Here is a 17,620-nt window from a genome sequence, read left to right as displayed (position 1 = left end):
TTGTGCGTCACACATGTCTGGCTGGACTCACCAATCAAAAAACGATGAGAAACAGAAAATGGAAGTGGTTGGAGGTACATGCATAATTGCTCATAAGACGCACAGAAGAATAAATTTTGTAAGCACCACTGCAAAAAAATGCTGTCAGGCCCCTTTTAACAGAAAATGTTGCTGCTTCTTCTTTGACATAATTCCTTGCCCTCGGCAGTTATTTTCCAATGATCCACTTTCCTCTCTCCTTGAGCCAGTAAATTTGTTAGCTATACTATTGTTCCACTTTCAGTGAGGTAATGAGTGCCATTCAGATAAGCAAGTGACATGGTGTACAGCATATTATAGAAACAAACAAACAAACAAACAAACAAACAAACAAACAAACAAACAAACAAATGAAGCGGCTGACAGTAATGTTTCGTGACCCTTGAAAAGCGAAGCCAGTGGGAAGAGGAGGGGCTTTCACCTGTTGAAGGGGTAGTCAGCACACCACTGGAGCTCGTCTCCACCATCCTGCAGCAGCACAGAGTCCGTGCAGGAGGACGTGGCGCTCGCTGGTGCATCCTTCTGCGGCCGCCTCGGTCCCCCATGGCTGTTGTTGTTGTTGTTGTAGTTGAGCTGGGACAGGCTGTACTGTTGCTGTTGTTGAGCCAGGGGAGCCTCCATCATGCCTGACAGGGCCCCCGTTCTACCTGCATCACGAGAAGAGCAGCACAGTAAGTGCAAACAGTCATTTCTGGCCTCACTGACAGCCTGCTCATTGTCAAAATGTCATTCATATATTTCACCCACATAGGCGCATATTGTGCTCATTATGAGCCTTACAAAGGGTGCATAATTTGTAAGATGTGAGAACATAATATAATGTTTGTACTGCTGCAACACTACAGAAACTGGAACCAGGACTCTTTGTGCTGCTTTAATTACTTTGAATATTAGAAGAGTTACGAAAAATTGCACTATACTGTAGGAACAAGAATTCAAAATGTGCAAGAAAAAAAGTCCATCCCCTCCCCCTGGAATCATCAGGAAGAAAGTTGTCCTTACCCTCCATTGTCGTTTCAGGTGTAAAGTTAGTTTTCCCTTTCACTCGCATGCCACCTAAGCAATTCATTTCTTGTATCTCTGTGCACAGCACGTAAGCCTCCAAGGTTCCGTCTAAGCAAAACCAGGCTTGCAAGGGTAACAAAGCATTAATGTACAGACTTGGTCAAAAGTCTTAAGGCCAAAAGCTTTTCACTTCAGCCCCATAACAGAGCCATTACGGCACTATTTAAAGATTGAAGGACCTTGAAATGCTAGCAGAAAGTTTCTTCTGGATGTAGAGAAGCTTTGTGCTTGACTCGTGCTTTGAATGATCCGCTACACGGAACATTCTTGGGACATTCATTTCGCTGCAGGTGAATGCTGTGGCCTAAGGACTTTTGACCAAGACTGAACACGATGAAGGTATGAGACATGCCCTATGAAGATCAAATGCGAAGAGGGACAAAGATTTGCTTGAATTGTGTGAAGTTCTACACTAATGGCACTTTATTGCACTCAGAACACTGCCATCAGAGTGTCCCCGAGACCACTGCACATTTGCCAAACCTGTATGAACCCAGCTAACGAATCCGCAGAACACTAGGTTTGACTGCTGAGGTATGTTTATTGCAGTAACATCATTTTATGAGCAGTGTAAAAGGCAATACTGTAGGCAGAAACCAAATAAAATACGAATGAAATATTCTTAATTTTTTTTTCAAACCTGCGAATCAATGAATAACCATGTGAAAGAACTAAGCGCTACTGGCAGTGGTGTGGTATGGCACTCTCAACTTATGGCGTTATAGCTGCAGCTGCCAAAAGACGCAATGATCTACACTACACAAGAGGGCACGCAACACTAATGGTGACTTCCAATCGCAGAGTTGGAGCACTTCGGGAGCAACGTTTTCTGCTCTTTTCGGAGCAACTGTATTCCAAACGCAGATCTGAGCCACGGATCGCGTCTTCCAATGGTAGACAGGGAGCGGTTGCCGAGCCGAGATTGGTCGGTGGAGCAGTCAGGACTGCTCCGCCGAAATCGGCGGATCCGACCGGAAGTTTACATGACGTTCTTTTTAGCGGCGCTAGCAGCGGCCCCCATTTCCGACGGCTTGTCGCGTCCGCCGCGCCGGCTCCTCTCCGCGCTGCGTAGCAGACGATCACCTTCGCCCGCCGCTATGGGCTCAAAAGTGAATCGCGCACTGGCGCTCGCTCTGCTTGACGACAGCGAGTCGCAAAGCAGTCAGTAGCTTGTCATAAACTTCAGGTGTCACCTCCATCTCAAAAGGCAGCGGGCGTAGTCTTCACCTCTTGCAGCAACGGTCGAAAAGCAGACGACGACGAGCGCGAAAAGCGCGGGCAAGCGCAAGGAAGGACGGGTACTTCCGCCAGCAGTTCGCGAGCGCCACCTACATGCTCTGGCCAGAGCAAGTGTACTCCAATCGCAATTTCAGGTCGCGCGCTCTGCGCCGGATTCAGGCGCTCTGTCACATAGCGTGCAGACCACTCCGGGCCTGCGACTGAAATTCACCGTAAGTCCGCATAACTCAAGCTCCCTGCGCCCATATGTCCACAACTCAGGCCTGCAGCACCAATGTCACGCAAAGCGACACCATCAGCGATGAAAGGAAACCCCACCCAGGCGCACTTAATCCGCGCTTCAGGCCTCCGCCACAAGCTCATTTCCGTCGTCGAGCCACGTCACCCCGGTGCGGACCCAGCCAATCGCATTGCCTACGCGGTCGCGGAACAAAACAAACAACGCACCGCCGTCGGATATTGGTCACCAACGCAGCGGGATTCGGCGCCGCCCAGCTCCCCTCGCCCGTTGCAGATACGCGGGACAGATAAACCGCAGCCGGGCGCTGAACAGAGAACGCGCGACCAGCGGGCAGAAACAAGCATGCAGTCAAAACAGACTACCGCAGAAACGCCCGACACGGGTGCTAGCACGAAAGCACGCGCTTAGGAAACTTTGCAGCGAAGACAAACGCCGCACTGGCGCACGAAACTTTAAACAAAGTTAAAAGAGGGGTGCAGCGGAAGCTCTCACGATTGACGATAGTCAGATACAACTCAAGAACGAAGCGGCAGACGCCCTTCAAAGAAGGCCCTCCAGCCAATGGCATCGACCGAGTCTCATGACGCGGTGGTTTTAGACCAGCTAGCGTGTCATCACAGGGGGTGGCAGATGAAAGTATAAACCACGGCTGAATCAACCACTGCGCCATGAAAATCGGTCGACGCCACTGGCCTCCTCTGCCGCTACGATCTTGAGATGCATCCGGCTGTAGCAGTACCTGGCGCTTATAAAAACACCGATGAAAAACTAAAATACCGATAAAGGTACAGGGCGGCTCTAGCGTACATCGAGTGAACTGCCGACGAGGGAATAATTGAAGGAGTATAGACACCGAACTTTTGGGTGCGTTTTTCTCTTTGATGCGCAAGGCATTATTGTACGTAGGTAACCGCGTCGTATACTCCTACGAACGCTACATCATTTATAAGCGAGTCTCTTTCTCGAGCTGTTTCGGTTTCAACAGTCGAACGACTACCGTGGCGTCAAAGCGTACGTTACAGGTCACGTGAGGCATGAAAAAACTGCAATACCATTGCTGCTTCCATATTCGTTGTCATTCCGGCTTTTGAGGAAGGCTGGCTTCAGCATTGTAGTGAATTAAAACGATCAAGCAGCGATTATATAGCAGTTTTTCCATGCCTCACGTGTCATATAACCACACTTTAATCTGACGTCACAGCTACCGTTCGGCTGTTGAAATCGAAACAGCATGACAAAAAAATTCGATTATGAATTATATAGCGGTCGTAAGCAAATACCACAGGACGATTCATGCATAGTAGTGCCTTCATCATTGTATAGAAAACATGCCACTAAAACTAGGTGTCCATACTCATTTAAAACTGATGCACTTCTTTCATGGAATCTCCACAACTGGAATAGGAAACGTTCCATGCGGGAGTCGATCCAGGACCAGAATGACTCTAACCTCGGTTACAAAACAAAAAAAGCAAACAAAGAAACAAACCGCGAACGCAACACAAACACGAGTGGAAATGAAAGCAGTAATTCAAACGAATTAAGATGGCGAATCCTGAACCCAGCGCGACGTCTCGACTCTTCTACAGTTCTCACCGGCAGCACCCCACCCCCCACAGTACACAGTGTCACGACCCATCCCGCAAAGCAAAACATGGCGGAGATGCGGGCAAAGCCTAATTTTAGCAGCCACATGGTTTACATCTCCGGGAGCTGTCGTTGCTGCCGCAGGACAGACTGCAGCGTTCGCCGGAAGGGCGCGCGCGCGGATTTCTCCATGGCGCCTCTCGGGCGCGACGCTAGAGCAACACGCGCGAAGCAGTGCCCAAGGCCCCCGACGAGAAGGCACTGGCAGGCCACGCACCTCGGTGATAAATCATCCAGCTTACAGAGCGAGAGCATTAGCCCGCCACTTTGCGCTAGGAGCCATGAAGAAGAAACAACGAAGCGTGGCTGAAACACCACAGCGCCGGCACTCTATAGCTAGCTATATGCTAGCCAGAGCGAGAACTTAATCCGCGCATAGCATACATACGCAGTGCGTCAATAAACAATGCCCGACCTCGGGAAAATCAGCCTTGCGATTGGTCGAGAGAGATGTACACAAACAGTGGACCATTAATTCGCACCTGCGCGCGATGACCACGTTTGTAGTTTTAAAGATTTAGGTGTGGCACGCAACAAATTTCTTAACGTATAGGTCACGCAAGGCATGAAAAAAAAAACTGCAATATAATCACTGCTTCGTCGTTTTAATTCGCTACAAAGCATGCCTTGCTAAAGAGGCGGAATGACAACAAAATTAAGCAGCAGCGATTACACCGCAATTTCTGCGTGCCTCGAGTGACCTAAACGCAACTTTGACGTCACACAGCTGTTGAAACCGAACCAGCATGAGAGAAAAATTCCATTGCAAATAATTAAACGGTCGCAGACGAATAGCATTCCTGCGTTCTTATGGAGGAAAAACGTTAAGGCGCCCGTGTGCTGTGCGATGTCAGTGCACGTTAAAGATCCCCAGGAGGTCGAAATTATTCCGGAGCCCTCCACTACGGCACCTCTCTCTTCCTTTCTTCTTTCACTCCCTCCTTTACCCTTCCCTTACGGCGCGGTTCAGGTGTCCAACGATATATGAGACAGATACTGCGCCATTTCCTTTCCCCCCAAAACCAATAATTATTATTATTCAAACATTCCACCCAAATTAGGTGTATATTCACTCTTTTAATGACGATGCAAGCAGATTTAGAAGGGGGGGGGGGGCGAAAGCATGTACCCAGAGTTGCTACACGAATCCGATGAAAGTGAGCACGATTCAAAAGAACGCCGGGGCGGCCTGTTGGACTGGCACGGGCCGGCTTCCTGCAGAGCCATCTGCTCCTGTTCTGTTAAAAACCCGTTTCACATGCATGCGATTTTCTCCTGCGAAGCTGCGAATTATGTCGGTCTGCGACGGGGAAAGGCCGTCTGTCTAGCTTGCGATCGAGTTCCATCCGGTTGGTATTCAGTCGCAGCGTCGATGTGTTCGCTCTGCGACAGACCATTGGGGAGCGCCGAGATTGTGTGCAACGTGGGGTCACGTGGGAGCTGTTGCCGCGGCGGAACCAGAACTGTTTATTCTAAAAAAACATGCGAAATATTGCCTTGCATATAAAAATACAATGGTCACAACATCGTGAACACATTTCGTGCACCGTTTCTGTTGCGTTTAATAATGGGTTGCCTATGCAAACATCAAGCAACCTTGCCTGCAGCTCCTCCGACTGAATTCGCTGTGTCGGCGTTGCATGTGAAAGCACTGGCCGAAAATCGCACTGCGGCCTCACCGAATATTTTCGGTCCAGTTGCAGCATGTGAAACGGGCGGGCCTAACTAAAAGCACCCGCGTTTGGTGAACTGCGCGCCCACTTGTCGGTGATAAGGTGACCTGAAGAAAGGACACTTTCGGGAGAATTATCCCTGTGACTCTATCTAGGAAGATGGAGAGAGGAGTGCCGTCAATGAGTGCCAGGCTTCCGCAAGCGGGAAAAGCCAGCCAATGAGCGTCGTCGACTCCACCCAAAGGCGGCGCCCAAGACGAAGTCCCCTGAGGTTGGACAAAAATAAAGGTGGGACACAGCTGCCATAGCCCTCCATAAAGTCAGCAATAAAATTCCAATAAGGAAGGGCGTCAGGAAAAGGGACACGATCTCGCCATTGCTATCAATCGCCTGTTTACAGGTGTGAACTGCGAGGCCTGAATTGCGAACAGTTGGGGATAAGAGTTAATGCAGAATACGCAGATAATCTTCGATTCGCTGATGACATTCCTTTGCTGAGTCACTCAGGAGGTGAACTGCAAATCATGATCAACGAGCTAAGACAGGCAGAGAAGAACGGTCGGTCTAAAAAATTAGCATGCAGAAAACCAGACTAATGTTCAACGGTCCACCAAGGTAACAGCAGTTCACACTTGGCAGCGAGGTGCTGGAAGTCGGTAAAGGAATACGTCTACTTAGGGCAGGTTGTGACAGCTGATCCGGATCATGAGAGGGAAATAACTAGAAGGATAAGAATGGGGTGGAGCGCATATGGCAAGTTCTCGCACATCATGAATGGCAGTTTACCAATATACCCCCCCCCCCCCCCCCAAGAGGAAAGTGTACAACAGCTGTTATCTTACCGGTACTCACCTACGGGGCAGAAACGTGGAGGCTAACGAAAAGGATTAAGGTCAACGCAGAGAGCCATGGGCGGATGAAATTAGGAAGTTTGCAGGCATAGGGTGGGCTCAGCTGGCAAAGGACAAGGTTAATTGGTTCGATCCCGACCGCGGCGGTCGAATTAAATTCTAGAGGCCCGTGTACTGTGCGATGTCAGTGCACGTTAAAGAACCCCAGGTGGTCGAAATTTCTGGAGACCTTCACTACGGCGTCCCTCATAGCCTGAGTCGCTTTGGGACGTTAAACCCCCATAAACCAAACCAAACAAAACAAGGTTAATTAGAGAGACATGAGAGAGGCCTTTGCCCGGGCCTGCAGTGGGTGTAGTAAAGCTGGTGATGATGATGATGAAAGGCGGGAAGCGTCTCGACGCGTTAATCGAGCAGCGATTTCCTGTTTGTCTATGTGTGTAACCCATGTTGTGAATATAAGTTTCCCTTGCATCTCTTACTCCCTGTCTGCGGCCCGCGTTCCTTCCTCAATCGCCACAGCGGCGGGGTTACTGTACCCGATGCCTCGTGAAACACTCAAGCTAGAACGGCGAGACGTAGCAAACGGTGACCAGCGGTGGGATGGAAGTCGAGTCGTAACAGCGCTACAATGGAGAGAGGGGTCTGCCCCTGAGCACTCCCTGCTTGGTCACACTAGCAGGGTCTTGAGTTCCGTATGCTGGCTGCCAGCGGAACTACATTACGGTACCGTGGCTCGTCTACTCTCTTACTCCGCACACGATACTTCATGGAGATCAATAAAAACAACCCCATTCCTCCATAATGGAGCCGGTTAGTAATTAAGAGTATATATCAAAATGTTCACCGGTGAAATGCAACAGTGTGTTCGAGCTGCATTACGAGGGATGCCGTAGTGGACTACGCAATTGTGGGCACTCGCTTCAGCTGGCGTTCTGGGCCCGCTCCCATTAGCCCTGCACCACCCAGGGGGAAGACCGCGCATAGCAGCAGCAGCAGCCGCGCCTCCTACCGGCCGGGTTCATCGCTCTCTCTCTCTCTCCGACGCAGCACTCTTTACGATCCCAGGCACGCACGCACCCCCCCCCCCCCCCCCCCCCCCCCCCCCGAGGGCGCCTGGGATCGTAACCGAAACAGCATGACAGAAAAAATTCGATTATAAATTATTTAGCAGCCGTAGGCGAATATCACATGGTCATTCATGAGCAGTAGTGTCTTCCGCATCAGTGTAGAGCAGAAAACATGCCACCAAAATTAGGTGTCTATAGTCCTTTAAGGCGGATCGAGTTTTGTGTCCCTTCGAAGTTTTTTTTTTCTCCCTTTATACGATGACAGTTGGTGCGCTCGACCCGACAGCACTCGTTGGACCCATTTACGTGCGGTTCTGTGGCGGCGCCAGTTCAGGCAGTTGAAGCGCAGCTTTGCACTGGCCGCTCCTAAAAACTATGGCCGAGTGCGTGCAGACCTGGTCCTCTGCTAGCCTTGGCGTCGCCACCGAATTGAAAGCTAGCTCCGTGTCACCCACATCCACGGCCGCCAGCACTCCGAACCGCGTGAAGTTTCGAGTAGCAAATCGCAACGAAGCTTTGCCATCGTAGTTTTGCTGAGAAGAAATCGGTGCATGTATTTCACAGCATACGAATGTGCGCCGAAATGCTGCCCGCGGATCTCGACTCCGGCGCTCAGGTGTGCAGCCATTTCAAGAACGACCGCTTCATTCAGATCAGCTGCAGTCGTATACACTCTCCCACTTACGCACGGGCGCCGCCATTTTGCTGTGCACTACACTCTAAACACAAATACACCTACATGGGAGTAAAAAGAGAGTAAAACTGTCCTCTAGCGCACACCCTTTTAATAAAAGTCAGTTCGCTAGAGGACAGTTTTACACCCCTATTACTCCTTTTGTTAGAGTGTACAGCTGCACTTCAACTTCGGTGAGTGCAAGCCAGCCAAAAACTCGTGCTTCACAAACTACAGGCGGGAAGTTTTGCAGAACAAATGCGAAAGTGCTGCATTGCTTGAATTGGTGCAGCCAAATCGAACACACCTAATAACGCATGGCACTCCGCCCGAAATAATAATAATAATAATAATAATTGGTTTTTGGGGAAAGGAAATGGCGCAGTATCTCTCTCATATATCGTTGGACACCTGAACTGCGCCGTAAGGGAAGGGATAAAGGAGGGAGTGAAAGAAGAAAGGAAGAAGAGGTGCCGTAGTGGAGGGCTCCGGCATAATTTCGACCACCTGGGGATATTTAACGTGCACTGACATCGCACAGCACACGGGAGCCTTAGCGTTTTTCATCCATAAAAACGCAGCCGCCGCGGTCGGGTTCGAGCCCGGACTCTCCGGAGCAGTAGTCGAGCGCCCTAACCACTGAGCCACCGCGGCGGGGACCCGAAATCCGCAAGCACGACGCGATCAAGCTGGCCCCGTAGTGCATTGCGGTGGTTGTCCACGGAACTGCACTTTGGGCTGTCTTCACACGACTTCCGTGCTGCTCGACTCCGTCACAGGGGCTTGCTGCTTACTCAGCCTTTTCCGCCGACTGTGCAGAGCTGCCCCCTTTCTTCTAACGATACGGCCTGTTGCAGAGGGGTCCTCGGGACGACGCGTGGTCGCACGCGTATGTTGGACAGATCGAGGGCCTCGAGCGCAGTGACAAGTATCCGCAAGTCTGCAACGAATAGTTTGCCGATTCCAGCTGTGGCCATGGAATCTGAGAGCAGCAACTGGAGATGATTGCATAGGGGGCCCTTGCCCCCACAGTGGACTTTAGGCGCGGTTCGCGCCGACGATACTGGTGAAGAATGTTTCCTCGCGAACGTCCTTGGGAACAACAATGCGCTCAGTAATAGCAAACACCGCTGGGGAATTATCAGCACACTGCCCCTTGTCGTGTCCTATCGGCGACAACAGGTCTCTGGAAGAGAAAATAAACTCCACGGCTGCTTCGCGCCGCCCAGCGCCACAAGGCACAGGGGCTACCTTCCCAAGCTTGCTTAGGGCCGCCACAAACGGTGCTTCCCGGCGATTTCGAAACCTCGCGGAATGCCAGCTCCCAGGTTTCAAGTGCTGCTTTTCGGCACGGCTGCCATAGGGGCTTACGAAACGGCCTACGATGTGCCCACGTTCACCTCCACGCGCAGGGGCAAGCAGGGCATGCAACGATAAAAATCAGGGAGGCACTGAATCCCTGATCACGTGTGATAATGCGATAACATGCGCAGCGCTTGCCAAACTCGTATAACCGCATGTATCCGACTAGGTATAGGAAGGGCTTTCCACGGCCGTCGCGGTGACACAGTGGTTATGGCGCTCGACTGCTGACCAGAAAGACGCGGGGCTCGATCCCGGTCGCATTCAATGCAGGCAAAATAAAAAAAAAGAAGCCCGTGTACTGTGCGATGTCAGTGCACGTTAAAGAACTCCACGTGGCCGAAATTTCCAGAGCCCTTAACTACGGCGTCCCTCATACCCAGAGTCGCTTTAGAACGTTAAACCCCCGAAGGATTGTCCCTGGTGCGAAGACTCGCAGCCCTCGCTACAACACATTACGTGGAACTGTGAGGGCAAGCCGGATCTAAGAAAACGCATGTGAGAAGTGGCAGTGGCCAGCTCTGACCTCGAAACGGTCCAGAGGGTTGCAAGGTACCGTACAGGCCTGGGCGTGCATGCTCCCCAATGAGTACTTTGTGATTTCGATAAATGTTTTCAATCAATCCGGCTGGTGATCCTATGCATAGTTCTTCCATGCTGCAGACGGAAAGCAGGTGGAGAGAGAGGGCGGATGTTGGAAAGTGGGACGTCACGTGACCTGGTGACGTGATAACCGTCTCGACCAGTCAGCGAATTTTATGAAAGACTACAAAACGTTTCGCTTCCCCCCCCCCCCCCCCTTTCCCTGATGAGGCTGCTAATGAAACCAACGGGGCGGGGTCTCGGGCTACATTGTTTACTTCCCTTTGCTCACTCCGGTGTACGAGCTGAGAGAGAAAAGGAAAGCGGTCGTCATTACCCCTCCTTATCTCTGGTGCTACATTAGCTAGATCGAAAATCTCGCGCGAGGCTGCAGGCTGATTCAATATCAGTCAAGTCTCTCGCTTCTTTTACCCTCGGTAACTCTTGAGGCGATCCCCAGGAGACAGACAACCAAAGCCTGCTCGACCATCCCTCAACTGTCGACCCGAGAGGTCCACCCGCACTGGACGAAATCAAACACCTAATTCAAACTCACTGCGAGAAAGCTCTGAAGAAAAAAAAGACGGTGCGACTGGATTTGCGGCTTCCGGCCAGCGGCCTCAATTTCCTCATTTTCTGAAATTTTTGTGGGAACAATAGACACACATTTCTTCGATGAAATACTGTGTACCGTTCCTGGGCATCCGCGTTGGATCGCGGTCTCTGATTTCGTCCTTCAGAGAACTCGGACTCGCAGCACGAAACAGATCAAATTCCAATTGTTGCCAATCGGCGACGGGCCGATTTCTCAAATATTCGAGGCCTTAAAGGACTATAGACCCGTAATTTTATTGCGTGTTCTTTCAAATCATGCGTTAGACATTAGAATACATGGATCACCGCGTGGTTCTCGCCTACGATCGCTGAACAATTTATAATTGAATTTCTTCTTTGATGCTTCGGTTTCATCAATCGAACGATGGCTGTGACATGTAGTTGATGTTTAGGTCACCTGACGCACGAAAAAAAAAAAGCGGTAACACAAATGCTGATACGTAGTTTTAACTCAGGACAGCACTTAAACCAGCCTGCTTAAATAGCCAGAATTACAGCAAACGACATACCCGGAGTTATATTTTTTTTTGTGCCTCTCATGACCTAAACATCGACTATACGACACAGCCATCGTTCGGTTGGCGACACGGAAACAGCGTCAAGAAGAAATTCGATCATAAATTATTTAGCGGTCGTAGGCGAATACGAGGGGCTGATCCATGAGTGCCAATGTCTAGCGCGTCGTTTTAAAAAAAGAAAACATCCAAGCAAAAGAAATTGGTGTGTATAGTCCTTTAACAAAATGTTGCTACTTGCTTTTGAATGCGGCCACTTAGGTAAGCATAACATGGCAGTAATGGTTTTTATCCGATTTTTTTTTCATAACATGGGCATTAAAAGGTTCCGCACGCACATACAAACTAATGGGGCAGCCTTTGAAGACGCCTATGGTAGCACAGACACCATCCGTCGCCTGGACACAAGCCGTCTTCCTCGTGCAACGCTTCCGTGCCGTCACACCCGGAACTGAACAACTGCGCGTGAGGCCACTGCCGACAACAATCGAGTCGCCGCTCAGCGATTAGCTTTGCCCCCCCCCCCCCTTGTCCACCCGCAGCGCAGTGCAGCGCTGGAGGCTTGCGCAAGGTAAAGCCCCTTAATAATTAGCGCGACGGTAGAGTCGCGAATATGCGTGCGACCAGCCGCGACCGCGGTCATCCGCGCAATGCGCGTGCGCCGCGGCTGGTAAGCACTGCGCGTGCATTAAAAGGCTCCGGCGAAACTGAATCGGAGGACAGGGAAACAGGCGAACGCGGCCCGCGGCCGTCTCGAGTGCTCCTCAGCGATTTTCCCAGCTTTGAAAACGGGTCAATGAACCACGACAAAAAAGCCAGCAGATGTAATATTATCGGCGCCAACAGAGTTTGGTGCGATGTACGGATTCGGTTGTCTATTCCATTCCTTTGTCTTGCCGAAAGCAATACACTGGTCAGACAGGACGTTTTTTTTTTTGGATGAAAGACTAAAAAGAGCACGACTACAACGCAAGCGTGCAAAAGTGCCGCCACATATTGGTATCCATTGTCGGGATTGTGAAGCTCTGAAAACAGGCTGTTTGCCCCAATTTTGAAGAAAGAAAAAAAAAACTCAAGTAATAGGGAGGAACAGAAACGCAAGGCTCCGTGAAATCATTGAGGCAGTCAACATACTATCGCTGAACGACAACTGCACAAGCAAGCCTTCGGTTTTACCATCAGAAAAAAAAAAAACTCACCTATCTGACACGAAATTCGAGGCATTAGCCGTGCAACCATCCCACCATGGCTATACTGTTTTTCGCGTTTTCATCACTTTTTGCGCACATCCTTATAAGTTGATCCCAACATAAAACTTGGCTTTAACCCTCACTGGCCATTTTAACTTTTCTTTAGTTTTTTGCCGTGCTACTTCTTAGCCTTTCAACTTTTCATACCTTTTAACGTTTTTAGTAAAGACCATGTTTTTATCACCGTTGACTTATGGCGCGTCCCTTGTTGTCCGTTCATCTCCGCATTCCTTAATTTCTTCCCTTGGTATGTTATAGTAAAGGGCTGTGCACGTTTTTGCTTGCTTGTTGCCGCTCCTTGCGCATCCCTAGTAACTCATGTCTAAATCGTCTTCCTCTGCTTGTGGTCCCTGGGGGGGAACTGCATAAGTACATTCCACAAGCATCTGCCGGTAAAGAGTTGAGCGCCTCTCTCCGTGTCGTCCTTCTTGTCCGCAGTTGCCGTTTTGCGCTGGTTCTTCTGAGATCGGCCCCTCAAAGTTTTGCTTCCCATGACAAACTTGCGAAGATGCTCGCCCCACGTTGCTTACCGTGCAGGTTTTAACGCGACAGCATTTAGGCTGTCTAGCATATTGAACGGCGCAAAAGGAACAGAACGAGGAAAGAAACAAGACGCACGAAGCACTCACTATAAGTTCATTGTTATTCGCTTATAGTCGCGTTTATAAATATTGTCCTCTTGCAAAGACCATCCAGTTTCTCAGTAACAAAATTTCCTGATTGCTGGAGAGAGTCGCGACGTCCCCCCATCAGCACCGCCAAATTTCAAAATCTGAACTACAGAATGTTCGGGTACCCGCCGCGGTGGCTCAGTGGTTAGGGCGCTCGAGTACTGATCCGGAGTTCCCGGGTTCGAACCCGACCACGGCGGCTGCGTTTCTATGGAGGAAAAACGCTAAGGCGCCCGTGTGCTGTGCGATGTCAGTGCACGTTAAAGATACCCAGGTGGTCGAAATTATTCCGGAGCCCTCCACTACGGCACCTCATTCTTACTTTCTTCTTTCACTCCCTCCCTTATCCCTTCCCTTACGGCGCGGTTCAGGTGTCCAACGATATATGAGACATACTGCGCCATTTCCTTTCCCCAAAAACCAATTATTATTATTATTATTATTATTATTATTATTATTATTATTATTATTATTATTATTATGTTCGGGTACCTTCAATTGGATCATTATATCCAAATACTTCCAAATTCTATCGGACTTTCAGAATGTGGTTAAGAAGACACCAAGTTTGTTTGTTTTTTTGCGTTTTTCTACGTCGAGTGTTTACGATACCTAGAAGCTCATACAGGGCACAGAAATTGCAGAGACCTGTAGATGGAACCTCCCCAAGCCTCTCCGACAAACCAACGCACGCTGTCACTTGCGCGGTTCTTCTCCAAGAGAGAACCTACTTTCGTGCTCGTATATGATCTGCCTGCAAGCTGAAACAAGGCGGCCAAGCGCAGCCGACTCCCACATAACAGTGGCCGCCTGGGAGAGACTCAATCGCTGGCGCGGCAGACAATGCAAACCACAAACACACACGTCGTGCAACGGCGAAGCAGCCACATCGCGCCCGACGTGAGCAAGAACAAAACGCGCATCAGGAACCGCGCCTATCCATCCCGCCGCCCGACAAGGCCCGCAGCGACGCGGAACGAACTCCCTCTCCTCCTCCTCCACTTGCACAGAGAGAGAGCAACATTGTCGTGCAGCGCACCGCTGCGACGACAATGCGCCCGCATCTCGCTCATTCGTTCTCCCCCCCCCCCCCCCCCCCTACATCCCCTTCCCCCTCCCCTGGTCCTCAAGAGTGATGCCCAAAGGGCAAACATACGTCGGGACCAGTATCCATCCCCCCTCCTTCATAGCAACAACCACCATTCGCCACGCCGGCCACACGCTCGCACAGCCGAGGCGGCCGGTCAATGCGAGGGCGATTTAATACGCCCTCACGGGAGTAACAAAGAGAGTGAGCCGTACTCCTCCCGGGCACTGATCAGTGCTAGACTTACTCCCCGATTACACCTTTCCGTAAGGAGCACAAGGCGGCGCCGGCCAACCAACGCGGTGTCCAGAGTGATAGCAGCGACGACGGGGGGCGCACGAACCCGGCGTCCTCGGAAGAGTGGCCAGGCGGCGGGGGCGGCTACGTCCGATGCACGAATTCGTGCGCGACGCGTCCCCACTCGCAACCAACGCCACCACCGCTTCCCTCACCCCATTCTCCTCGCCTTGTGCACGCTTCTTCCCACCAAGCTGAACCGAAATGCTCGGGGCCGGCCATGCTCGCAGTCGGAGGATGAAATTGGTTTATCGAGGGTGCTCAACTATCCAGACGCACGCAGTGAAGAGGGCGCAGTGGTCTACCACGTTGGAAACGGCAGGGGCAGCACTGGACCTTAAACCGGCGCGCACGCACGCACGCACACACACACACACACACACACACACACACACACACACACACACACACACACACACACACACACACACACACACACACACACACACACACACACACACACACACACACACACACGAACATTACGACCAACTCTGACGTTGTAATTACGCTTTCAGCAATTTCTAAATCTTGCCCCGTCGCGGTGGCTCAGTGGTTAGGGCGCTCGACTACTGATCCGGAGTTCCCGGGTTCGAACCCGCGGCGGCTGCGTTTTTATGGAGGAAAAACGCTAAGGCGCCAGTGTGCTGTGCGATGTAAGTGCACGTTAAAGATCCCCAGGGGGTCGAAATTATTCCGGAGCCCTCCACTACGGCGCCCCTTTCTTCCTTTCTTTCACTCCCTCCTTTATACCTTCCCTTACGGCGCGGTTCAGGTGTCCAACGATATATATGAGACAGATACTGCGCCATTTCCTTTCCCCAAAAACCAATTATTATTATTATATTATTTCTAAACCTGACTACTCCGACCGAAAACATTCCAGAGATCATCAATGACATCGCAATTTGCAGGTAATTTTTTCGCGTGCTCACGCACAAAATAATGCAAAATGGGTTTTTATTATAGGTTCATTCATGACATCGAAAACTCCAACTAATAAAGCGCAAGAAAATATTCCAGGGAGACAACCTTCCCGACCCTCATCGCGCAAGCGTGGACAGTGTTCTAAGGGTATACACTGAGCGCACACGAAGCGATTAGGTGACTGCTACACGACGGTGGCATAGAACTAGCATATATGCAAATCAGAAAGCGTGTATATTAGCGCCTGTCGGCATTAGTTGAAGCGACGTTAGGCGCACATCGAAACTGGCCGAAAGAGCCGCGACTTGGGACAGAGTGCATGCACGACGGGGGCTCCCAAAGCGCAACCACACATCAGGCGCGTCCCGTCGAGCCTGCCTGCAGTGCGCATTCAGAATGCAAAACTGCGACGGGAGGAACCGAGACGCGTTACCGGCATCGAAAGCGTGTGAACGTCGCCAGAACACCCGCAGAGTCTCTCCCGAAAAACTACGCAAAAAGCGCGCGAACCGACGACCGCAACCGCGGCAGACACATAATGCGCACACAGACTTAAACAAAAACGCGCGGCGGCAACCATCGGGGGGACCCGCGTGCTAGACTCGCGCGCGCAGACATTACACCTCAGCCGCCCACACCACCTCAGCGTTTTCTATCGCGGTAGAAGAAACACGGCTTTGGGTGTGTGTGTGTGTTCTCAATTCTTTTCGCCACGTCGGCAAGAGAAACGGCTGGTAAACAGCTGCCCCCCCCCCCCCCCCCCCTCCTCACATCTAGAGGGAACATACGCAGGCACGGCTGGGCAGCGACCGTGGCGCCTCTCCAGGCAGTGTACAGGACGCGGACGCGCACGGCTGCGGGCGCCCGGGCGTGGAGGCCTCCTCCCAGGCGTGTGTGCGCATGCGAACCATTCCCAAGATCGGGAGACCCGAGGACGCCCATGCACACGCACAAACGGAGGCGACGCACGGAGACCAGTTAAGTAGCCTTGACTGGAGACAAATAAGCCGAACCGCCGAGCGGCCGACGCAAAAGCGACCCGGACCGCGTTCTTGAACTAGACTGCAGAGCCGACCGAGATATCTCAGCGATGTAGCATACACCGTGTTTCGCCGAAGATTTTAGAGAATTTTTAAAAGCAGGTTTTCTGCGTTAGAAGGGCGCTTCTTAGCACGGCGTGCGCTGCATTCAATCAGTAGACAACTAAGGTGTGCCAACTAGCAGCGGTTAACTAAATCCCTCTCCCTTGATGCGGGTAGAAAGGGGTCCCGCCTCGCCTACCCGGCAAGCAAATTTCGGCGGGTCAGGGCTTTGCTAGCCGGATATTACAGTAAATCTTCCTAATTATTGAAAGGCATGTAGCGGACTGTAAGCAACATCCAAATCAGTTTTTAGAATTTCGAAAACGCGCTTACTCGCGGCGCTGTGGCCCAACGAATTTTCGTATACATCACACCAAAACACATATGCTTTCAGAAGCCTGCAGGCAAAGCAACCCCTCCGATGCAGGTAACTCGTCGAAACAGCCAAAATTTCTTGGGCCACAGCGCCGAGGGTAACCTCCAACTGACATGGATATTACCCACGTGACATATGAACCAAGGCACTGTCACGTGGGTAATCTAATCCGGTGAAAATGTTGTTTATTTCGCACGAAACGCGACCACAGAATGGAAAAAGCCAATTCAGCAGCGAGAAGTAATCGGTGCGTTGTGGCTGTGAAAAATGATATCCATGCACGGGGACAGAATGCCGAAAAAAGCTCCGGACCATAATCAGCTCGGCACTCTTTCCGGCTTTCCGCAGCAGTGCCTCG

The 17,620-nt window shown here is 51.1% G+C and overlaps 1 protein-coding gene across 5 annotated transcripts in view; it reads right to left on the bottom strand.

Moving 5' to 3' along the window:
• The window catches only part of LOC144093943 (uncharacterized), a 120,962-nt gene that overhangs the window by 55,077 nt on the left and 48,265 nt on the right, over window positions 1-17,620 (bottom strand). For all 5 annotated transcript variants that reach the window (XM_077627709.1, XM_077627710.1, XM_077627706.1 and 2 more), the window contains exon 2: window positions 461-686. In XM_077627709.1, coding sequence (XP_077483835.1) covers window positions 461-663 — 203 coding nt within the window. In that variant the 5' untranslated portion in view covers window positions 664-686. The remainder of the gene's footprint in view (window positions 1-460; window positions 687-17,620) is intronic.

This window comes from Amblyomma americanum, chromosome 6, assembly GCF_052857255.1.
Source record: "Amblyomma americanum isolate KBUSLIRL-KWMA chromosome 6, ASM5285725v1, whole genome shotgun sequence".
Lineage (NCBI taxonomy): Eukaryota > Metazoa > Arthropoda > Arachnida > Ixodida > Ixodidae > Amblyomma > Amblyomma americanum.
This window is presented reverse-complemented; position numbering and strand designations above follow the sequence as displayed.